Source organism: Neodiprion pinetum, chromosome 5 (genome assembly GCF_021155775.2).
Source record: "Neodiprion pinetum isolate iyNeoPine1 chromosome 5, iyNeoPine1.2, whole genome shotgun sequence".
In the NCBI taxonomy this organism is placed as follows: Eukaryota; Metazoa; Arthropoda; class Insecta; order Hymenoptera; family Diprionidae; genus Neodiprion; species Neodiprion pinetum.
In genome coordinates this window covers 3,575,852-3,599,322 of record NC_060236.1, presented here as the reverse complement: position 1 = coordinate 3,599,322, position 23,471 = coordinate 3,575,852, and the positions used below count along the sequence as shown (strand labels likewise).

Here is a 23,471-nt window from a genome sequence, read left to right as displayed (position 1 = left end):
GCTCATTGACAATACCTATAAGCATAGACCGCGTAGCCGGCCTGAGAAGTCGATAGCGGGATAGAAAGAGAAAGTTGCATAGTTCACCGCAGTCTTCGTCTGGTGGCACATGCGCGGGGCACGCGTAACTACGAATTTGCGCGTTCACCGCGTCCACTGAGTTTATTATTATATCCATGTTGCTACCAAATGTTATTTAATGTGATTTTGTGTATGAAAATAACTGAAAATACTAACCAAAATACCAGGAATATGCCTCATATGTAAAGCAAAACAAATTCCAAAATGCGAACGTAGTTTTGACATGTAAGTATTGTATTTGTAGTTTATAGCCTAAACTACAAATTTCATACTTATATACATTGATTCGTATTGTGATTGGAGGTTTCCCAAAAATGAATCAATAAAGCACAGACAGCATTTTACAATTTAACATTCAATTATTTGATTCTAATGTTTTATTCGTGGTTTTATGTATATACAATATAAGAACTTCCACTCCTCCGTTCATTTTCTATTTCATTCTTGCTGAAAAGAAACGCGGAACGCGCATGCGCCATTAGACAAGGATACAGGTGTTATATGCAGCTTTCTCTTTCTATTGCGCTACCGCATTTACCAACGTGCAACCTCCGTACTCCGATGGTCTATTATCCTTGCATGCCTCTGAGTAAGCAATAAGCTTACACAGGCCCGTATACGTGTGTCGGGCATATATGCAGGTACAAAAGTGGGCGAAACTATCATAGTACCAACCTATAGTCATTTGCGTTAACATCTGTTTGTAAAAAGTAAATAATATTAAAATGTAAAGAAAAATACACTATGAACTTCGTAACACGAAATGAAAATTACTGCACAAATCAATAACTAGTTATTGAAAACGCGTTTGTAGACTGGTGGTTACAGGACGGACAGCATAGTTTTGTAGGACTTACTAAACTATTTTCGTTTTGGAGTGAACAAATTTCATTGACACCCCATCAACATGCCAGCTGTAATAGTCGAGCCACCACAGCGCAGCGAACAGATGTGGCAGGCTTTAAAAACCCATATAACTAGAGAACGTCAAAGAAAGAAACAAGGTAACTCAAGTTTTAACTTTGTGACAATATCGCCCTACGCAAATGGAAATTTTTTTTAACATCAACAGCGTAACAAATCCTTTGCATACACGTGTTATATTTGATGTACAGAGCAAGAAGCAGATGCTGAAGAGGAACGTCAAAGGAAGGAAAGAGAGCGTCAACAAAAGCAGGATGTTATGACACTTGGAGAAACTCGCGTTCAGATATCACGTCTCGAAAGTGAACTGTCGCAACTCAAGGATGAGAAGCATCAGCTCTTTTTACAACTAAAGAAAGTTCTGAACGAAGATGATAATCGCAGACGTCAACTTATCAAAGAGACTAGGTGATAACTTATCAATACAATGAAGCAATTCCTTACAGTTAGCACTTCGGTAATACTGCCTTGTGCTCACAGATGACTAATATTGCTCGAGACGCTAATGAATTAGCGTAAAATTTGTGAATCTGATAGTGCTTATCAGACTCATAAATTTTCTGCAGAAGAACCAGGAACCTCAAAATCTTGGTCCTTACAGCAGCCTGAGCTGTTTTATAAATGAGATATGTCGCCTTTCATTGTTAGTAACGTTTCTTTGGTAATAATGAAAAAACTTACATTTTTAGCGTAACGTCGGAGGTGTTGTCGGCAGTGGGTGGCTACCCTGGCACCGGAGCCGGAGTGGTTCATCCTCAGTTGTTTTTACCGCTGCAAACACGAAGTCCGCATTACAAAGTTCCAGCAACTGCACCAACGCACTCAATGCTGCCAAGTGTGCGTACAATTCACAGAATTGCATGTATCGTTTGGTTTATTTTTCTCAAAAATTATCATTACCTCAATTTCGATTTCATCTTATTCTTGTGTCTGTTTTCAGGGACCCTTGAAGCGAACGCATAGTCCTTCACCGCCTCTCACTGCTTCCCCGTATCACTCCGGATACGGATATAAACCTCCACCTTCCATTCCCAGCTATAATCCACCGCCAGCAAGTAGGTATTTTTGTTTTTTGTCGAATGAAGAAGTCTTATTCGATATGTTTTAAACAGACTATTCTTAGTCAATTCAATTTTTCTGCAGAAAAGAATGTCCTCTTGTTGCTGGTATCAAATGGTATATTTTTTAGAATCTGAAGATGCGGCGAGGAGATCTAGCGATGTCAGAGCTGTGCTTTGGAACAGTGAGTATTTAAACTTCTGATGAGCTTGGTAAAATCGAAACCTAATACTTCGTACGAGTCTGCTCATTTGAATGCAAAACGTAGTACTAACCATTTGATCTTCCTTCACAGAGGGAAACCAGTATTCAACGTCAAATTTCTACTCAGCGCCACAGGGTCAGAATGTCTACAACTACACAGCACCTAGTTCTCAGTCTTCTAGAGAACCTGAACCTGGGAAACTGAACTATTTGGCTGGTAGTCGAGGCACAATGTCATCTCATCAACCTGGTAAGGCATGCAGAGGAGTATTCAAATTAACCAAGCTAAGATTAATAACATATTCATAAACAAACCCTGATGTTGTATTCACTCATGAAGAATTCGACCAAATTCGAAAAAAATTTTTCACTAGCTTACGTTGCAAGTATGCATTCTTTGGAGCACAAAGGAGCTTATTCGGAGGACAAATTCTACCTCCGGCCAGGTAGCCACGTCACTGTTCACGGAGGAGCTATTCCCATACAACAGCCACCACAGGTATCGGTTTCGCAAGTTGAAAACCTAAACATACAAGTCTTATTCGTTGTGAAAGTTTTATTCCTTCATACTACTTCTTTCATCACTATTTCACAGGGTGCTAAAACCGGTGGTATTACATCAGGGTATCCAGTCAGGGCACCACAGCCTCCTCCTGGTGCGTATCCACCTCCACCTGGTACTTATGTCAGTGCGTCTGCTGCAAATGTCGGTGGTCGTCTATTGTATACTCAACCTACACGGTATATGCAACGAGAAGTTTAATGAGTTGAATGATAATGATAAACATGACAATATTATTATATCACATAAACGATATACGAACCAAAATACAAGTAAAATAAAACAGTTTATTGACAAACGGTACATAACACTTTCTATATACCGACACTTATATTGTTAGATATCCAATTCATTGCTAGTATTTTTGATGCAATAGTTGATGAAAAATGAGCGAAATAAAGAGAATTTGATAGAGTAGTTAAAAATACACTATTTTGATAGGAGATTCTGCATACTTGTTCGAAGACCTTAACTTCGAATTTCTGAATATCTTTCTATTATTGCTATAGGCGCTCGAAAATCTGGTACTTATTTAACAATGTGTAACAAATTTTAATCAGTAATTATATTTTATCTGAGCTAATATACATATGTCATATAATGATACAGTGATATTTTCACGTATGTATGCCAAATTACATTAATAGATGTATTTAGATGGTGAATTGCATACAGATTCCGTTGATTCTTTACTTCGGGTTGCTGCACTTATTTACCCGAAACTTGTCACGTTGTTTCTTCTTTTTTTTTTTAAATGAAAATAATGAACGTTATCCGTTTGTAAACAAGTCAAAACTTGTTTAGTAAATAATACCTACTTAGACCTTATTATGAAACTTGATATAAAATAGTATTACAGTTTTTTACGTTTACGAAAAAACTTGATTTATTATCACACAGGATTACGTCTAGAATCGCTGTTTTAATTGAGAAGTTAAGTATATTGCATGACGTAATTTTTTAAATAATAATTATTCTCAATTTTGTCACAATCAAACGTAAAATCTTTCACATAGTAAAACTCAGCACTATTATTTATAATAATAATTATTACACTTCTTTTTCATGGTTAATCAGTAGATACAAACTTATGTGCAATGTATCCGGCACAGCGAGGTAACTCAAATACCATTGTTTTGATTTCGAACGAGTATTAAAAAAATTAAATGCATATTCTCTTTGTTACATTAATGTCAATGTACGAACACGTCAGTTTATAATAATATTTTCAGTGGATAATTTGAATACGAATACGTTGATACATGTTTTTACTTGTGTGTAGATTTAAATGTAGTTAAAGATTAGCTTCTAGCCGCTTACTTTTATGCCCCGGTGTGCTTAAGTGAAAACGAAGCATTGGAATGTCTGTTATATCTACCTCGCACAACTTGCATCGGATGTCATGAGGCTGTTTCTTGAACTGATCCCTAAAATTGTATGTTTTTTTCAATTATTTTAGTCATTTTTATTGATACAATAGTCGACGTTGTTAGGAGCACTTACCAGTCAGCGATAGATCGCAATTCCTGTAAGTGGGAAACCATTTCCTCGTACCCTTCAGGTACTGGTTCCAAATCCAATGCATGGTGTAATTTGAAAATGGTACTAGTCGGTGATCCCACATTCTTTGGTTCCAGAATTATGTTAGGATTGTTTGAATTCCACTTTAGAGAATTCAACGCATTCTGTACTTCGATGGACTTTCGTTTCTTACAAATTAGGTCAAATAAAGTCTCCTTTGTTTTTCTTTGGCATAAAGCCATGTCACTTGAATCAGTTTCACATAACTCAATGTGTATACCCATGTTCATCCAGTGACGTAATCTGTTTATCTGTATGGAAAATATTCGTGGATTACCTATTTGATGAAATGATTTTTCGAAAAGAAACACAAAAAAGCAACCATACGTTTTGTAAATCGTCTAACGAAATCTCAACATCGAAAACTACGTTCATGTCATGGTCTGGAAACAGACTTCTGTTAGTTTCCGGATCAAAACCAAGTCCGCAGAGAGCTCCGATATACCGGGAGCCACTTTCCGTTCTTCGCAACTCAATAGTTGGGGCAAAAATAAGTGCCATTAAACTGGGCAATCCATGAATGTTGGGCATCAGAGTTGTATTTCGAAGGTTCAGTCTTTCCCCGCTAACGGATTGTCCAACTGTTCCGGCAATTAATAATCTTTCGTGATAATCAGCTGGATCTGTATCTAGCAGTACAGAATTTACAGAATTTGGTTCAATGTTTATTTTTTTAGCTCTTCCTGCCGATACTAGGTTGATCAGATCCATCTCAAGCGGGGAATACGGGCCTCTAAGTTTCACTGTATCATAACAATTAGACATAGATATATGTTCTGAGTACTTTGGGATTTGGTAATTACTCTCGTACTGCTGTTGCTCATGATATTCTTGCTGTTCAGTGTTCATATCTTCCTGTTGCGATCGCGCTACGTTGTTGGATCTCGAAAGGTAACTTTCTTCTTTGAACTCTGCAAAACCCTGTTTGATCAGCCATTGGTTTATGTCAATCTTTTCATTATTGAGATCGACGCGATAGAGTTTTATTGCTACAACACTATGGACGACTGAGTATATTTCTCCATATAGCTTGATATCTCCCGATAGTATCGTTTCGAATTTTTCATACGCTGCATTCGACCACTTTCCTTCTAAATTGCGCAACATAGAAGGCTGCAAATTCGACAAAACGCATTTAAACGCCTGGCTGGGAATCTGGTGAAGTTCACTGTCTTCTGGTACCAGTGTTAGGTCGCGTAGATGAATTTTGTTCGTGTTCCCATAGTCGATATAAAATATGTGAACTAGAATATCTTGGGGTATTTGTTCATAGCTCAAAACTGTTGCTCTGTAGTAGCTCACCGAATCCTGATCCTCGAAAGGAGCGATTACAAGTGAGCCAATGGGCAGCTTTTCATTTGAGCAGTTTTTGGAAGTTTTTTTTATCACGTTAACAAGCTCTTTGATCTTTTGCAAATTACTCCACGTCTCCTCATCTCTTATTTGGGCCCAGAAGCATCCAGGAGCTTCAATCTGTTCAACGAATTGCAGTTAATGATTACAAACTTCATAAGAATAACAATAGCAATATATAAACACAGAAATGAATAAACCACCAACATACTCACATATGCAATAACGAGAGGAATGTAGGAAACATCGAGACTGGGTAAAATTGGACTGTATGCAGGTCGCATGAAAACTTTTTTTTGTGGTTCATTCTTGCGAGTCATAGACGTAACGTTTACAGTCGGTATTCCGAGTTCCTCTGCTTTTTTAATAGCGGTTGCCCGGTCGAATAATCGTATAAGTATGGGCATGTCGCTCTGTCGCATTTTCATAGCCTTGTAAACAGAAAGAGAAATTTTCCCTGGTGCTTTGGGTTGTGATTGGTGACTGCCAGATTCATAGCTTTTGTTAAACTGTAAATAAACACGACTGGAACCGTCGAAAGAGACACGAATTTGCGCATCTGGCGAATTCTGACAATCTTTAAACACTTGTTGGAATTGTTTAGCATATAAAAGGCCTGGTTGCTGTGTAGGCCAGCCTTGCAGGTAGACAGAATTTGTCGGGTCGTTTCCTCCGACCAGTCTGACAGCCATACATTCGTCAACTTCGCCGCGCTGCAGTCTCCGTACAAAATAATGAGGATAAAATGCACCGGCTATTACAATTTTCAACACTAAAGGTTTTTCGACCTCTGTGTACCGCACTCTGTTGGTACCGACCGTTTCCGTGATCCCCATCTTCGATAATCTCTTCTCAATATCTTGTATCATGGCGTCCACTTCGCGCAGCACTCTGATCTGGATAAAGTGTCTTAGAGCCCAAGATTTTTCGGCAGCCTTAGTGGACAATTGACCTCTAACCTTTTCTCGAATCCATACATTGTAAGCATTTAAGTAAGCTATGCTGTCGCTGCACGAACTATCTGCCCAAGTGAGCTTAGCGTTGTAGGCTTTTAGCTTTTCTCTAAACGGAGTACTGAACATGCTCTTTACCGACATACTCGCACCTATTATAATTGCCTCTTTTAGGACGCTGAAAACATGTCCAAGTACGAACAGTTTCGCTATATGAATGCTGACAGGAAGTCGGGCCATTATTCTACCCAGATCGGTTAAGTAACCGTCGTATTTACTATCGAAGTTCATATCCTCAATGTCTATCAACCCACCGACCTCCTTGAGTAATAAGACGGTGCGTTCTAAGTTGCTGAGATCTGGTGGATCTAAAGACAGGGCCAAGATTGCTTTCGGCTCACCCATATCCAATAATTTGGCACTTAAAATTAAATTCTCAAGAGGTGCTCTCAACATTTCCGGGTCACCCTCTTCAGGTAATACACTCTGAAAAATCACAAAGATACGACTTTACATCGAAATTTCAGATCATGTTGGTGATTCTCAAGAGTTTGAACTGCAGTACTAACCATGTAAAAGTTCTCAGGTACCATTCTATAGACTCGTCCATTCATTACACGGCCTGCACGACCGGCACGTTGGTCACAATTTGCTTTGCTAGCCCAGGTCATTTCAAGGCATTGAAAATTTGTGTTTGGATCGGTTACGAGTACTTTTGTGAGACAAAAATCGATGACTGGAAAGTAATTAAAAATTTTACGCATTCAGCATCGATGGCATTAATATTTTTTTGTTGAAGCTCTTACCGTATTTGACGTCAGGAACGGTTATACTGCTTTCGGAAATGTTGGTGGACAGTATTATTCGACGATAACCTGTTGGTGGCATTTCAAATATCCTTTGCTGTTCCTCATTTGTTATGGACGAATGCATCACAACCACATCCCAGCAGTAGCTTTCATGTTCAGGGTCAGTTAGAAGACTGAACATTTCCTCAATTTCAAATATTCCTGGTAAAAAGACTAGTACAACGCTGCGGTTGGTGTCTTTTTTTTCAAAGTTGCTTCCCGCCTCCTGCCTGTCTATCGTGTCGAAAACCATTATCAGGTTCAAACAAAGTTTCATCATCTTGGGTGTTACTGTGGGGTCCGCAGCTAAAATTTCCGGCAGCTGTAAGAAGAAGAAAGAATGTAGTATGTGAAATAGGGCAAAGTAGATATGAAAAAAAAAAAAAAAATAACTGTAGTAGAATTGTTGTCTTACAGCTCCCAACTGTTCAAGTTGACCCAAGTAAAAGTGGTGAATATTGAATTGACGTTTCTTTTCAATGTCAATAACAGGGGCTGGTTCGAGTTTGTTTCCAATAGGTATTGAAAAGTAGCTGGAGAATTTGTCAACCTTGAACGTGGCGGACATAAGGATAATTTTGACCGAATGTGAATTCAGTCTTGACAATTTACGAACTACTAACAAAAGGAAATCCATATCTTGATCCCGCTCGTGAACTTCATCAAGTATAATATGAGTGTAATCCATCATGTGCTTAGTGTTTATCAACTTTTGAAGAAGAACTCCTGTTGTGCAGTAAGTCAATCTGGTATCTTGCGAAGTATTGTTCACCATCCCAACCTGATATCCTACCAATGTTCCAACTGGCCACTGTCTCTCTTTGCTTACTCGTTTAGCAATGCTGATGGCAGCTATTCTTCTTGGCTGAGTAACTGTTGGTAAAATTGTATTGAGAGTATTAGCTTCAGCTATTTTCAAACCTGCAGTTGATGTTAAACAATTATTCTCGTCCAGGAACGTTATTTTCGAATGGATCATTCAATGTCGAAAGAGTATGTTCGCTTGGAAACTAGTCAAAATTGTTGGTAAAATATTTTTCAGTGATAAATAATAAGGAAAAAATAATGTATTGGTGAAGAAAGTAACTTTCATCGCCGATTTGTATTAAATCTCTTCCAAACCACGTCAGTTAATTCGGCAGAAGGACCGTCTTTGCGTTAACCAGATGTCAAATTATTAGCTCAAAAACGATCTGTTATATTTTAACTTACCAATGATGTTGCAATGTACTTTTTTGTCGAAGCAAGAATTCAAGATGAACTGAGGAACTTGTGTTGTCTTTCCGCAGCCTGTATGTCCCTGTATTACAACGCATTGATTAGTTTCGATCATCGAAACAATACGATCCTTCATTGACATTATAGCAAGATTAGATTTCGGCCGATAAGCAAAGTTGAAAGTTTCGTAAATTTTTGTAAGCTCTGCGACATTGATGTCGCGGATATTTGGTATAGTGCCTTGGGAAACGAGATCACAAACAGAGGTTCCGAAGTCGTGTCCCATTGCACGCCCCTGTGCCACCATCTGAAAAATTGAAAAAAAGTTGTGTGAAATTGAAGTTACTAATAAAAATTGATTTGTGATACTAGTACAGATTTACTTGTGTAGATAACATGGATAATAGTTAAATAATACCTGAATGAAATTTTTGTTCTCTTCTTCGACATATTGAGCAACGTAGTCCGTGCCAGTCGCAGTTGTATAAACCGAGTCATCATCCGAATCTTCCGAAATTTTTTTCACCATTTGGCTTGCTCCCTGTGCAATTGATATCCGCTTTAACGGTTTGCTGAGATCGAAGAAATCCATTGTGTTTTATTTCTCTGAAACAAGAATATAATAAAATTGCAATTTGTTCCAAGATGTCAGTTTTGAGAATGTACAGTTTTTTTCCAAGTGATCTATAATCCGAGTCCAACGTTGTCTTTATTCACTCATAAAGAGATGTGTATTTTTTTTTTGTATTCTCATTTAAGAAATCACATTGTTACATGAATATCCTGGCTAACCTATCGTTAAACTCACAGTGAGCATCAACGTTTCAGAGCAAAGCTTAACGATAATTTGCGGCAAATCGTAATCTTGAAGACCGCGTGGTCTTTTATTTGATTGACGGGATTGATTTACATGCTTCTATTTTCGTAGCTGAATGAGCTGAACGAAATTAAGAAAAAAGAAACAATGTATTGAAAAAAATTACCAGGCTCGATTAATGCGTGACACAAAGTTTAAATATAGATTACATTTTCTTCCGCATTAATCTTGACGGTTGGGAATGATGCTCTCACTTCAAACCTTTCAACCTCGATGCGGCGTCCAGCAAAGCGAGCTGCGACCCGAATGACTCTTCTATGTAAAAAGTCAGTACAAGTGTACAAGTACAGTTCTAGGTAAACACATAGGTAAACAAAACAGCCTCCCTTACGGTCTGCCTACAACCTTTGCCTACAATGATCAACGCTACATTTCTAGTACTAGTTCACCGAACACTGCTGCAAAAACATGTTCGTAGCTAGCGCCATCTCTTTAATTTTTGTTTGACCAATTTGCATTCAAACACCACTGATATTGATTGAAAATGTATATTGCAAAGCTTTTGAGTGATAACTGTTTAAGAGTAATTTCATATGTGTAATGGTAATAACTTACTGATCAGATTTCCGAACATGATACTCTGCGCAAAACAACCAGGGTAATGTAGAAGTGATTTGCTGCTTGGTTTACTTCAGAGACTGGGCCTTACTGCAAGCATTTCAGTTCATAGGTAACGGATAAGTGCCTTGGAGTTAGATACCGTTATAAGATTTCCCTCGGTTTATGATCGGTAGAAATTGCAGGGGTTTATTACTTGCAAGACATGTAAACTTGTATACCTTGCTGTTGTGGGGGTTGTACAATTGCAGGGGTAGGTTAATGGCAAAAAGACGGACGGGGTGAAGTGAATTTTCGAATTCATTTTTATGAAAAATAACGTATCCCGCGTTTCAAATTAATTTCCATTTTATGGCCAATTGAATATTAACACTGCGAATAAGAAAAGAGGTGAAAAAATAATTAAGGGTTCAAAATTAAGAATGAACAACTAAAAATTACTGCGGATGGTGGTTTAGTTTGATATAGGAGTATTTAGTTTTAAATTGATGTGAAAGTAGTATAAACACTTGGTATTCGTGACTTTTATGTCAACATTTTATATTTTGTGGTAAATAGACATTAAAATATATTAATATGATAATATATCCCGTTACAGCATGCATTTTTTCGTATGCTTTCACTGTCATCCACACTTGGCTTTGGATTATTTATTTATTTTTGCTTGCTGTGGTTGTTATTTTTCACAGCGTAACGTAGAATTGTGACGGCAATCACAGTTGTTAGGTGTGCGCATTACTATACATGTTATAACACACATACAACAATCTAATAAATCACATAGCCGTCGAGAAATTAAAGATTTTATTTTATATGATTTGAAATTTTTCTTCATCGTTTGTTTCTATTTTTACAATGAAGCCTCGAAAATCAATTTCAAATCGTGAAGCCCATGCAGCTACAAAAAATATCTATACCGGGATTCGGTGAGTTAAAAAATAAATTTAAAAAGTCATAACGATAACCGTAATAACATCAATTAATTCCTTGATATGATTATCATAATGTATATTCTCACATCAGTATATACGATAAAAATTAATAGTGAATAGAATTACATAGTAAAGTGTTGTCTGCAATTCTATTCCAGAAACAATTATATCCATATAATATATAACTTAGTACTTAAGTAACGAATGTGATATGGGATCAACTCTGCATCGAGTACTTATATTGTTACATAATAAATTATTACTATAGTATGTATGCTGCCTTTACACAACGACCGTATTTCCAAGATTGTGTTGCTGTGTGTAAAATGTATGTTTTTTTTTCTTTTTCCACTTCATTTTTTGGTCAAGCTTTGGTATTATATAATTATATTCACACATATATATATATATATATATATATATATATATATATATATATATATATATATATATATATATATATATATGTATACTTTTTAAATTAATTATAGTTAATTTAATAAATCTACTAATGACTACATCTATACAAAATACGTTATACACCGCAGTTGCAGCGTTGCCAGTTATTCTCATTATTCTTAAGATCCACGCGAACTTCATGTTCAGCTCATTCCCAATTTTTATAACGATCACGTTTTTGCGGTACGTTACATTATTTAAATGTATATATATATAGTAATAAATTATGAAACAAAGTATCATGTTATTTAACTCTTATACACATCTTCAAGTTAATAACTTCCGATTAAAACACAAAAACTATTATTTTTTGTTTCCTCTGCTAATCCTTCCTAGATTATTTATAATTTATATCAATGGTGTGAGTACCAATGGCAGGATTAACGTGATGATTTAGGCAATGAATGTTCGATTAGAATGTTTTCGTTTTTTAAATCTTTACCACAATATTTTCATAGATCGCTAATTTTTTCTGACGCACAAAAGACGTTTCAGTATGGACTTCTGGATACGTATATCAAGGTGCTTGAGCGAATTGTAAAGCATTGTTGTTAAAAATGGTTTAGAAAGAATCTGTCATTCTGTCAACATATATTTTTCGTAAATGGATGTATGACATTTGTCTGTAAAGTATTATACTAATCTGCCCTGCCGTATATTAGAATCCTTGTCATTACCAGGTGGATATGCACCATGAATTGATAAACATATAAGTATAATTATTATTTTATATTATTTATTTAATTAACAGAAAATACGATATTGACTAGAATCAAGAATTTTGTTATTATTGTAAGCATAATAACATTTTTTGGACTGTGTAACGTTCCACCGGTCTTCAATTTATGAATACATACAGCAAGTTTGTTAAAATTTATTATGAAAAAAATATTAAACGCTGCAGCAGTTGTTCAAATTGCAATTTCGCAAATTATTCTCCTTTACAGTGGCAGTTGTTTAAAGATCTCACTTTCTCCCCATCTGCAATTCTTTTCTTCGAGCTGGTCAATTACTATTCGTTCTGTGCCATTGCTACGTTCGCCAATCTATTTCCTGTAGCTATAGTGTGCATTACTAAATTGATAATGACAATGCCTAGTGTATTGAATTAGGGGAGACAAGGTCAAAGAGAAAATAACTTTTCACACAGTTCAGCATCATCAATTATTCGGAATAAAAATGTTTTTTTTCGTTCATTTATTCATTTCATTCAGTGTGGTAGAAAAATTGATAGGCAAAAATAATAAAAAAAAAAAACAAATAAATAAATAAAAAAGTCATGCCACTTCACTTTGCTCATGTCTCCCATTTCTTCAATAACATTTCTTTTCCACAAATGTGCCGTATTGTTCCGACTGTAAGCCGACCCCCAATTCTGAGACAGTATTTCGGGGTGTTTTATTTTAAGACGAGGACGATTTTGCCGGGTGCTGGCAACAAAAAAGCCCCTCGGCTTATATTCGGAACAATACGGTATCTAGACATATATCAGAACCATCCTCGCGGTTGGGTGATCTCTATTTATGCGAGACATCCTTGGTATTCTGGTCAGTATCTGCATCAAGATTAGGACTGTTATGACCCTTGCCACCATCCTCAGCGGGAATTGCTGACGTTTCTAATTTGTTTGAAGAGTTTGATGTACCTCCCGATGCAAACCGAGAGGCTAACGTCTCCGAAGCATCGTTAATCACATTCAGCTGTTTCTGGAACAACAATTTTTTTTCCATTCCTTAAAATTAAGTAACGTTGATGATTTTTTTTTTTAATTCTTTCTCATGGGGTATAATATACCCGTAAGAAACTCGAGCTTCATTTGTAGGCATAATAAATGAACTGCACGACGATTTGTATGTTCTCATCAATTTACGTGCATAGAATTTGAATCGTGTAGGAATTTTGGAGAATTATTTTAAGTAATTGTATACATGACAGATGTAAGTAAACCCTTCAGTTGAAGTGTGAAAAAGATACTGAATTTTTCTTGTCAATATTTAACTGTCATGCGTACCTATTGCAGAGGCTTTGTTCAATTAGAAAAATGTATTGCAGATTATGTATATCTATATATAGTTACTTTGACAGTAACTATACACGTAACCATATATTTTTTATTGTTATTGTGTATAAATTATTATTTCTCTACATATGATATTATTATATATTTCTATTAAATACCTGTGCACCGAAACTATCAATAAAAGATAGAACAGAATATTCTAATTAGGATACCTGTGCAATTGCGAATGAATTAGCAGTCCGAATCACTTAAACTGATTGTGAGTTGTGCCGCGTGTAAAAACCGGGAGTAAAGAACGCGTAAACAAGAAACTGAGAAGTTTGAAGTGATTCTTCTTTTTCTTCTTGGAACAATGGGAGAAACTGTACATATAATCTATTCTGCATGAATCTGGGTCCTAGTCACGTCGACGTAAAGTTTTCGCATATAATCGCTCTACAAAACAAAAAACAAAAAAAAACTGAGCATAATTTACCACGGCAAGAAATTTTCCTGTAGAGTGCTTGAAACGTCTGGAGGAGAAAAAAAGTTTACTTATCGTTATATTTGAATTGGATCTTTCATTATAATGTAATACTAACGCATGAACGAAGTTCTATTATCTACTGATTTCTTTGTCAAGTTTGTTTAATTTAATTTTTCAAATCTGGTTCAATGTCAATTAAAGCTAACGATAAACAGTTTATTTCGTAATAAGATACTCACCTTAATCTTGTCGCGATTTTCATCATGCGACCAGGCGGTGTCCCTCCTCAGAGTTTCGAGTTGTTCCTCGAGTGGATCGGTGGCGTTTACTTTTCCAGTATCAACACCGACCTTGGAAGTAACGCCGTCCTTTTTCCATGTGTAAATAGGGGGGCCACCGGCTGCTCTGAGTTGACTCACAGGATGATCGGAGTCTAAAAGAGGCGGTGCGGCGTTTTGAGCGACCGGAGTTTCCTCGATGTCGTTTTTCCTCCATTGATTACCATTGTACTTCGGTGAAGTAACGGCAGAAACCGCGATGTACGCGTTATTCCGTGCCCTCGGCCCGTCGAGGGAAGCTCCTTGGCTTAAAATTGGGGTGGCGGTAACTCTGTGATAGGCGAACTGTTTCCACTTCGGCCAGCTTCCAGCGTCTCCCTGTTTCGAAAACTTACCCGGGAACTCTGGGTTCCATCTTTGTCTGTTCGGTTCGCCGTACGAGTCGACGGTCTTCAGATTATACGGCTTCCAGGTCGACTGATCCGCCGGCATCACCCATGCACCGACCGATTGAATCTTCGGAGACATGGCCGCTTTCGGCGACCACCCTTCCACCGCTTCGACACCTGTCGTCGCCGCCTCTTTTTTCAGTTCCTTACCTTTTCCCTTGTACTTCATTCCCGACGGACCGTTGCTCTTCTGCAGTTGCACTGTTGAAAAATAAGGATACACATTGATTGTTTAATATTATACTTTCGGGAGTCGATCATTTGTACAACGGATAAGTCGTCGTTGACTGTCTTAATTTTTATCGTTGTTTACATAATCCACATGAATTACGCGTGTGTAATTTTTTTATCCGCTTTTTAATCGCACCCTAATATGTCAAATCGAAATAAACTCACTTGTAAAAACATTGTATTTGCTATTAATTATTAGAGACTATCAATAATTAAGCCGCGCAATGTTTTCAGCATAATATTGACAATTACAAGTTACCCGAGTACTCCAGCGAAGCTGAGCGCGACTAAACCGAAAATACAAACTGTAATTCAGGAAGATTTGAAACCAGTCGACAATAGGAACAAATACAAGACAAAAAAGTAAAGGAAAACGAAACAAACTCTGTCAACATCAAATAAACGAACAGTAATAAATTCACCAACTTACGCAAATCGCTTCCAACATTGTGAGTCTCGAGTTGAGTTTTCGCGTCTTGATCGAGCCCAAGTTTCCTAACCAAGGCGGCATTGGGATTATAAGATTTTCCATTAGCATCTTTGGGCCATGGTTTGGTATCCGCGAGTTTAAACGGCCACGTAGCAGGATCAGAAGTGAGGCTATTCCAGGTCTTGACGGTGATTTTCGGGTCGGGAGTACCGGCCGATTCGTCGTTGCCCTTGGTCTGAGATGCGGAGACCGCTTCCTCCCAGGGCGCGGGATTCTTTGGCGGTTCCCATGGAGCAGGGCGTCTTTCCCAAGCGGTATTTCTGGAAGACCAGTATTCCCTGGGCTCGAATTTGTAGTTTCGCCACTGTTCCGGATCCTCGGCTTTCCAACTCGGCCGTCCGTACTTGTATCTAGAATCCCGCCAGCTCGCGCTTGCCGCGTATTCCCGACCTGGCGGCCGATACTCGCGATTTTGGGCATAGCTCTGAACGGGGCCAAATTCGTCACCTGCGGAGGTCATGTGGCCCCGGGAATAAAGCTGGGCAGCGTAGCTGCCGAGACCCAGCCGACGATCCTGTGGCGGATCGTAACCTCGAACCCGAGCCGGGTCCCGATTTCCAGTTCGGAAACCGGCGACGCCCTCCGCTGACGGTTCTCGACTCGATGATATTCCACCCTGGTGGGTGCTCACCTTCCCGTAATGAACTCGACGCGGCTCCGTGTACTCGCGCGAAGACTCCAACATCAGCGCCTGACGCTCGGTGTTCAACGCCTTGTGCTCGTCCAGCTGCTTTCGCACCCCTAACTGATCGACGAAGTCGCGACCTCCTCCTACAAGCGACACTTTTCTCGGTCCCGACGGCGCCGTGAGACGCACCTTAGCCACTTCCGGATCGTCCTGAAGAGTGAAAAACGTGAAGCTGAAGTTCGTGGCTTTGATGTTACAATGCATTTTTTCTTGGGAGAAATCCTTATTTCTTAACTTAATTGTGATTATCTGCTATTCGGGAGACCGTAATTGAATCAAAACATAGGTATGCTTGTGATTTGAATAAATCAACTCCTTTCAAGTCATTTCAAATTTGCGAAATAGCGTTTGTTTTCTTATTCAATGTACCTATTTCGTAACGTTGATACGTTACCAACTTCAAAATCACGTTGAAACACAAATTTACTGTTCTTACGAGGTTCCATGTTTGCTATCTGAGGTATTATTTATGATCTCCGACAATTATTAGCAGTTTAGCTCGAATGTTTTCTTTGCATATAGTTATTCTAATTGAAAAATCTTGCAAATAATTCGCAAATCGGCAATATTGTCAAATATCACGCATTTTCAATGAATTTTTACAAAAAATTGTTATTTTGCGACTTCGGGATTGTTCGTAAAATTCATTAACCATAATAAAGCAAAACATAGACTATAATATTTCGCAAATTCAGTACCTCCAAACTTCTCCCCCACTTGAAAAACAGTGATTTTCATCCAGTGTTTCGCTAATTAAACCTTGTAAAATACGACCAACGACATGATTGTAAGAAATGACAGATTTCCACAAATGTTTTCATGGCAAATCATCCTTCAAAACCGTTGTAGAAATGATATACCTGCAAATCTTGAGCCCACGGAGGACCGAATAGTCTTTCGGCAACCAATCGCCACTTCATCGGTGTGGTTATAAGCCAGGGTGCTTCAGTGGTCGTGAGCAATGGTATGGTGGTCGGCAGGCTGGTGGTAGTTGTAGAAAATCTGTGGTGTCTCTGCTTCTTCTTCTTTTTCTTTAGCTTAGGCTTTTTACGGGGTTTTTTCGGTGTCGTTGAAACCGGGGACGTAGTAGTCGGCGTCACAGTCGTCACAGCCGACGAGTTCAGATTAAAAGTTCTTTTTCTCGCCTCGAGCGCTTGCCGCGAAAGCTCCAAGCCACCCTCGACGTCCACTGAAAACGTCGTTTCATACTTTCAACACCATCGTGCTGTATCAATTAAAGCTTGATATATGTTTAAAGTATCACAAAAATACGAGAACTGTGTTGTTGTTGAGAAAATTTCAAGTTCACATGGAAAGATGCGCTGCATTATTATTCTACTTCCAAATTTCATACATCGAATATCTTATACCCGGGTTGTATAAGGAGCGGATCGATCAATCAATCATGCGGACTTACTGAGAAGTCGATGAACTCGTTTCCATCGACGAGGGTTTTCGGCAAGCTTCACCAGCAGTTCGAGCAAACTTTCGGCCAGGGCGCCTTCTTGGGCCTAAAGGATTAGAGAGGTGAAAAACATTGCATGATTTAACGGATTACTATTGACAGTGGTATACATTATGCATCCAATAATATTCCACCGTAGATGTAGAAAAAAAAAAAAAAACGAACAAACAACATGGTTACCAAAGTTTAACGGTTATAATAGAATTGGAAAAAAAAAACAACTAGCTGATGTATCGAAAGAAAAAAGAAAAGAAGAATTAAACTCAACTGTAATTCCATACTAGTCGTGCTCTTTGATAATACCTACTGATTTTAGTACGTATAACAAGGGCTGAAAAACTGCCGGAATTTAGCAGGGATTGTTAGATGTTGATTAATCAGAGGCGATAACGCTTCTAGTGTAAAGTAATAGGCAGCTAATTGGCAATTCATTCGTATTCCCGATAGCTCTCTCTATTATATCTCCAGTGTGTATCGTATCGTATCGTATCGTATCGTATGTTAAGCTACCATAGCTGTCTGCCCTATTATTATTATACCAATCGACGATTCAATAGCTGCGTGCAAGGCACGATTGGTAATTGATTAACCAGATTGCTGAAAGATTTATACAGGCTTAGGTATAAAATGATAGCTCCTCTAGATAAAAAATGTTCAACAATTATACATAATAAGAAGAGGAAAAAAAAAACAATATTTTCACTTTTCATTCACGGAAAAATTGCGCTGAACGATCAATTGCACGATACTGAAAAGGAAATAAGTCATTATTTTAAACACCAAAAACAATAATTAGGAATAAGAAAACAAACTGACTGCAATATAAATAATCAAAATTTTTCAAAGTCTGCATCTCATTTCTTGAAGGGTATCGCAAAACTATTCGTTTTTTCGATACTGGATTTGAATTACGATAGAATGACACGTTTATTTATAAGAAGTGTATAAGTTATAAACGAAAATAAATGGTTAAAATACTAGTTGCAATTCATTTATTTTTCACTCTTCCGTTATAACAGCAGAACGTCGCGTTATTTCGCACGCTGCGCACGCTAACGAGACGTGAAATTGCGGAAGGAAGAGAGTGATATATTTTTTTGCTGCATTCGCAGAACATTCGGAATGACGATGATTATTATCATATTACATACAGGTGTACATATATAATATATAAGGGGGGAAATATACGCAGAGCAGCATCAGCACTTTAGAGAAAATACTCGCTGAGACGGCGCGTCGCTTTTGCAGCTCTGTAAATCAATTTTCTCCCGAATTTTCCGAATTATTTTAACACCCCTCGACACCCCTACATATATATGTATATATATATGTGTCTGTATACATACACGCATAAAATACTGTTAACGATAAAAGCCTTTCAATTAATTCATATCTCGACTCGATATTCAAATATACGAGACATGGAAATAATGTTATTTTATTATTCCACCGACAAAATTTATAAGGCACTTTTTTTTTTTTTATATTAATACTCTACCGCAGGTGTTCTCGATTTCCTACCGAACTTTTTACCCGCCCGTCCGACAATTGATTAAAGATTCGAATTTATTATCATAAATTGTGTTTGAAAATAAATTGCTTAAAGTAAAAACGTTTCGATTCGTTTGATACTCACTCCAAGCTCTTGAAGCTTCTGCTGTTGTTCCTGTTCCGCATCGTATTCAGCCCTCAAATAAGCCTCCAAATCGCGAAGAACAGCTTCCTGCCTCTTGTCCAATTTCCTTGGGTCCTCAAGCTTCGCGGGATCAAAGTTACCGACTTTAAAATCGGTTGGCTTATCGGCGTCCAAATTTTCGTCCATGTAATCTTCAAGTTCCGGTTCCATGAACTCCTCTTCGTCAACATCACTAACACCGGATGACTGGAAGGCAGAAAACATCACAAAATGTCAAAATTGCGTTCCATCCTTTGATCGTAATCTGCTAATTCTCCCCTTTTCGTTTAACAACATTTCGATTCCCCGATGCAAAGGTCATTGTCATCGTTGTTGCAGAAATGAAGCAGAATTAGCGTTCACCTCACAAGTCAAGATACTCGCAGTTTTATCATCCCGGGATTCCTTCGCCTGTCCCATCGAATTCTGCTTGGCCTCATCATTTAGCCCCTCGAGTGTCTCCTTTGTGCTGAATCTCTTCTCAACTGCACTGGAATCATTCCGTGTTTTGATCTCCTTCTGGGTGCTCAGTTCCTTTTTTACCGTCGGTACTCGTTTCATCTTCACACTTTCATCCTTGTCCTCCTTCCCTTCATTCTTGCCACCGACTCTGAAGTGATTCGTCCCTTTGTACTTTAGGAGTTCGGTCACCTTAAAAAGAAGATAAAGAATAAGAATAAAAATATCAAGAACGAGGATTAAAACATTCAGGGATTGACAATTCTTCTCTTTGAGGTTCTTTTACTCATACATCAAAAAACAGCATAATCAAAACAACGAATTTGTTAGATCGGACCGAACCATCGACCGAGTTCTGTGGAATATTCGAATCGCAAATCAGTAATCCAAGATGGCCAGAAATTTTTGGAGATAAAAAATTCCATGACATTACCACATTTCCTTAGTTTTCCCTAACATTTCCCTAGTTCTAGTAAGTTACTAAAATCTAAATCATTCAGCATAATAACACTACATTAGTTTCGAATTAAATTCGAATTTATTTTCTCAACGAAAAAAAGTAAAATTGTTACTTCAAAAAATGATATCTAATTCCCATGACAGAAAATCGATATTTTCAATTTTTTCGCGTAACTAAATTAAAAATCCCTAGACAATTCCAAGTTTTTTCATGACCCCTTTTAAATACCCTGAGATTTCTGGGTTTTCCAGATTTTCCAGGTGTGTCGGCACCCCGATAATCGGATAATCACCTCCTTGTCTTCCGATTCTGTGCCATCGAGAATGGCTTCGTTCGAAGTTTCGCTCTCGTCGGATCCGCTCTCGACGCTTTTCTCCCTCGAGTCAAAATCCTTCTTGGCCGTATCGAGCCGGAGAGGAAGATCCGGACTCCCGGAAGGCGAAGACTGACCGTTTCCGCTGCGATTCTTCGTCCCCGGATGTTGATCGTCGCGTCGCGACATAGCTTCGTGTGATTCAGCGAGAGCCTTCAATTCCTCGGTATATTCGTTGACCTCGTCCTCTTCCTCGCCTTCGTACTCCTCGGCCTCATCTCCATCCAGGGTTTCATCCTCGTCTTCATCGTCGCCGATTCCCTCCTCCACCTCCATCTCTTTCCTCTCCCTCGATTCCTCGATCGGTTTTGCTTCCGGCAGCGTTTTGTTAGAATAAACGATCCCCGCTGAATCCTGCAAGCAATTGGCGAATAAGAATTTTTCGCTTATTATCGTGATAAAAACTCCGGAGGTGATATCTTTTTTTTTTTAACATTTCCCATCACGCTGGTTGTTCGACCGATCAGATTGTTACATCATCCAAGTAAAACAGCACTGATATTCGATATTCACTCACCGATATTCTCAGACTCGATACCGCTGCCAATTTATCCTCTCCGTCTGCTGAAACAAAAAGAGTTTTGCCCTTTCATTCGAAGATATAATTGCGAGAAAGATTATTTTACGTACTCGTCGAATTTATCCCTAACACTTCTATCTATTTATTTATTCACTTGCTACTTCTTTCGATCGAGTCACGGACTGAAATTTTTGTGAAATAATTTATCTGTACGTTATAAATATAACGTAAAATTTCAATGCGACATCGACATTTCTTTTTTTTTTTTCCAGGTGTTCACTTCCGAGAAGTTATTACACTTGAATGTATGCTCGCTAATTGAAATTACTCGAGGCTTTTGATGTATGCAAATTGACAAGAGGTGTAAGCTCGTACCCGTCTCTTCAACGAGTGACGCTAATTTCGCATACCTTTAGAGAAAAGTTTCTAATTGTAAGCAAAACTTCGTCATCAACGTCTTTATACACACACACACATATATATATATATATATATATATATATACCGTATGTATAATAAATGTTGTATAATAATTAATCGTAAATGGATAATAATGATCGGATTATTGTACTCATAAGTTCAGATATGTATAATACGAAAGTTAAAATATTGATAAACGAAGAAAATACAGACTATAATGATTTATAAATATATGCAAAGTATTCTGTATTCATTAACCATTCAAGTCACAGTAGTAAGTATTTTTCTTTACACGTACGCGTATGTACGTGTTTTACGTAATTAATAAGTTTTTGGGGTCACTGTTTACGAATCTGAAATCAGACTTTGAAAATTCAGTATGACGAATCCAATCAGCGACTCCGAAAACCCCTGCACAGAGTTTTTTTTAACCGTATTCGATCATATTTGAAATTTTCGTCCGCCATATTGTATCCGCCATTTTGAATATTTCAAATCCGATTTCAGGTTCGTAATCAGCAGCGCCAAAAATCGCAGAACACTATCTTGTTACAAAATTTGACTCTGCCCAATAATGTGTGACTGAAAAGTTAAATCCAAAGAGATTTGACGACCCAATCTCTATTATTTCACCAATGAGTGAAAGAAAAAAATATTTCAGAATCGTAAACGTAATTTGGCAAAAATTACAAATTGTTAACGACGATAACGAGGATGCTGATAATTCGTTTTAACTTTTCAAACGAAACAACAGCTAAAACCTCTTTCCAAGGTTCTTCTAGATACCGAAATAGAGATACGTAGTTACAAAGCGAAGAGTGTAATAAACCGATTCAATTACCGTACAGACTTGATGAAATTTTCACTACTAATTGGCGGTACACGAATCCGCGTGTCGCTGCATAAAGCAGGAGTATTTAACCTAATAATAAATCTGAGAGCGGGTTAATATGGTGCGCAAAAACCGACAGACAGTAGAAAGGTAACGCCAACCTTAAATACAACCATCGAGGTTATGTTCGTTCCGCCCTTCCTGCCGCTTTGATCATTCGAACGTACGAAATTGAGAGTAAAGCGAGAGAGTGTTGGGGGGTGAAAATTATTGCAGAGACTGGATCATAATTGAGTTTCGGATTCGCTACTCCCAGTCCACTTAACGCATTAATTATACGTATAGGCACGCTGCGCATACATCGTGTAGAGCCTTTCACAGCCGATGGTCGCACCGAGAAAAATTTCATTTTTTAAAACAGGTATCGTTAAAAAGACTATTTGAATATTGTTGAAATTGGGAAAAACGAGGTACGCCTAACAATTTTGCGCCAAAATCTAGCAACAGTGATCGTAACGAGAAAGAAAAAAAAATAAATAAAAAATGAAAATAGTTAAGTACTAAACGGTAATCGGAACTAAAAATTTCTCTCAGTGCAGAGACCGTTCCTAATAATATCAGTGCTTCGAGAGGCGATTCACGCTTGGGTATAATAGAAGGCGGAAATGTCGGGTGAATTTCACCCTCAAAGTCGTTGTTAATTAAACCTCGTACACGGATTTTGAAACATACAGATTCAATTTCCTCGTTTGAATTCCATCTATATTTTAATTAGCACGAAACTGTTGTATAAAGAATTTCACCTTCGATGATTATAAACGAACTGAAAGAATGAAAAAAAAAAAAAAAATCAATCGACGTTACATTTCGCATCGATATTTTTAAATATATTCTGTAAGGGGTAAACTTTTGACTTAAATTTACACTCAGCTCACAGTTTATTGCATTTTATTCGCCACAATTTCTACCGATTATGTATATAAAATATACATATATACATGTATTCAATTTTTTTTTTTTTTTTTTCAATTCACCC

At 37.8% G+C, this 23,471-nt stretch overlaps 3 protein-coding genes across 9 annotated transcripts in view; 1 reads left to right on the top strand and 2 right to left on the bottom strand.

Annotated features, from left to right (window-relative positions):
* Positions 1-136: 136 nt before the first annotated feature.
* Positions 137-3,696, top strand: LOC124219183 (G protein pathway suppressor 2). 3 transcript variants are annotated; one of them, XM_046626429.2, is made up of 9 exons: positions 137-306; positions 896-1,085; positions 1,197-1,413; positions 1,695-1,863; positions 1,946-2,060; positions 2,195-2,248; positions 2,360-2,518; positions 2,643-2,767; positions 2,864-3,696. In XM_046626429.2, the coding sequence occupies exons 2-9, from the start codon at positions 989-991 to the stop codon at positions 3,029-3,031; spliced, it is 1,104 nt and encodes a 367-aa protein (XP_046482385.1). In that variant the 5' UTR covers positions 137-306; positions 896-988; the 3' UTR covers positions 3,032-3,696. The 3 variants fall into 3 exon arrangements, with proteins under 3 accessions (XP_046482385.1, XP_046482386.1, XP_046482384.1); XM_046626430.2 differs by lacking the exon at positions 137-306 and having other exon boundaries at positions 729-1,085; positions 1,695-1,842; XM_046626428.2 differs by lacking the exon at positions 137-306 and having other exon boundaries at positions 729-1,085.
* spn-E (spindle E) lies at positions 3,511-10,183 on the bottom strand. Of its 2 annotated transcripts, none has more exons than XM_046626400.2 (10): positions 9,767-10,183; positions 9,202-9,389; positions 8,778-9,090; positions 7,981-8,438; positions 7,524-7,887; positions 7,287-7,453; positions 5,980-7,203; positions 4,739-5,884; positions 4,334-4,662; positions 3,511-4,257 (listed from the first exon to the last, which is right to left on the bottom strand). In XM_046626400.2, exons 2-10 carry the CDS (start codon positions 9,373-9,375, stop codon positions 4,125-4,127), a joined length of 4,308 nt encoding a protein of 1,435 aa, XP_046482356.1. In that variant the 5' UTR covers positions 9,376-9,389; positions 9,767-10,183; the 3' UTR covers positions 3,511-4,124. The 2 variants fall into 2 exon arrangements, with proteins under 2 accessions (XP_046482356.1, XP_046482357.1); XM_046626401.2 differs by having other exon boundaries at positions 9,810-10,183.
* A 550-nt stretch (positions 10,184-10,733) lies between these two features.
* Positions 10,734-23,471, bottom strand: part of LOC124219176 (uncharacterized) — a 62,777-nt gene continuing 50,039 nt past the window's right edge. Inside the window, exons 2-10 of one of the 4 annotated variants that reach the window (XM_046626404.2) lie at positions 21,181-21,227; positions 20,583-21,017; positions 19,735-20,022; positions 19,333-19,578; positions 17,649-17,742; positions 17,092-17,420; positions 15,484-16,381; positions 14,335-15,023; positions 10,734-13,309 (exon numbers count right to left, since the gene is read on the bottom strand). In XM_046626404.2, coding sequence (XP_046482360.1) covers positions 13,127-13,309; positions 14,335-15,023; positions 15,484-16,381; positions 17,092-17,420; positions 17,649-17,742; positions 19,333-19,578; positions 19,735-20,022; positions 20,583-21,017; positions 21,181-21,227 — 3,209 coding nt within the window. In that variant the 3' untranslated portion in view covers positions 10,734-13,126. Of the gene's footprint in view, positions 13,316-14,334; positions 15,024-15,483; positions 16,382-17,091; positions 17,421-17,648; positions 17,743-19,332; positions 19,579-19,734; positions 20,023-20,582; positions 21,018-21,180; positions 21,228-23,471 lie in introns of all 4 variants that reach the window. The other 3 variants (XM_046626405.2, XM_046626403.2, XM_046626402.2) reach the window with 3 other exon arrangements.

Excerpts from the sequence above, each read along its gene's own strand:
- LOC124219183 (XM_046626429.2), top strand. The coding sequence starts at position 989 with ATGCCAGCTGTAATAGTCGAGCCACCACAGCGCAGCGAACAGATGTGG. Across the intron at positions 1,414-1,694 it reads CAACTTATCAAAGAGACTAG|CGTAACGTCGGAGGTGTTGT; the intron begins GTGATAACTTAT and ends TTACATTTTTAG. Across the intron at positions 2,061-2,194 it reads CTATAATCCACCGCCAGCAA|AATCTGAAGATGCGGCGAGG; the intron begins GTAGGTATTTTT and ends TATATTTTTTAG.
- spn-E (XM_046626400.2), bottom strand. The coding sequence starts at position 9,375 with ATGGATTTCTTCGATCTCAGCAAACCGTTAAAGCGGATATCAATTGCA. Across the intron at positions 7,888-7,980 it reads AACTTGAACAGTTGGGAGCT|CTGCCGGAAATTTTAGCTGC; the intron begins GTAAGACAACAA and ends TTCTTCTTACAG. Across the intron at positions 7,204-7,286 it reads TACCTGAGAACTTTTACATG|AGTGTATTACCTGAAGAGGG; the intron begins GTTAGTACTGCA and ends GTGATTTTTCAG.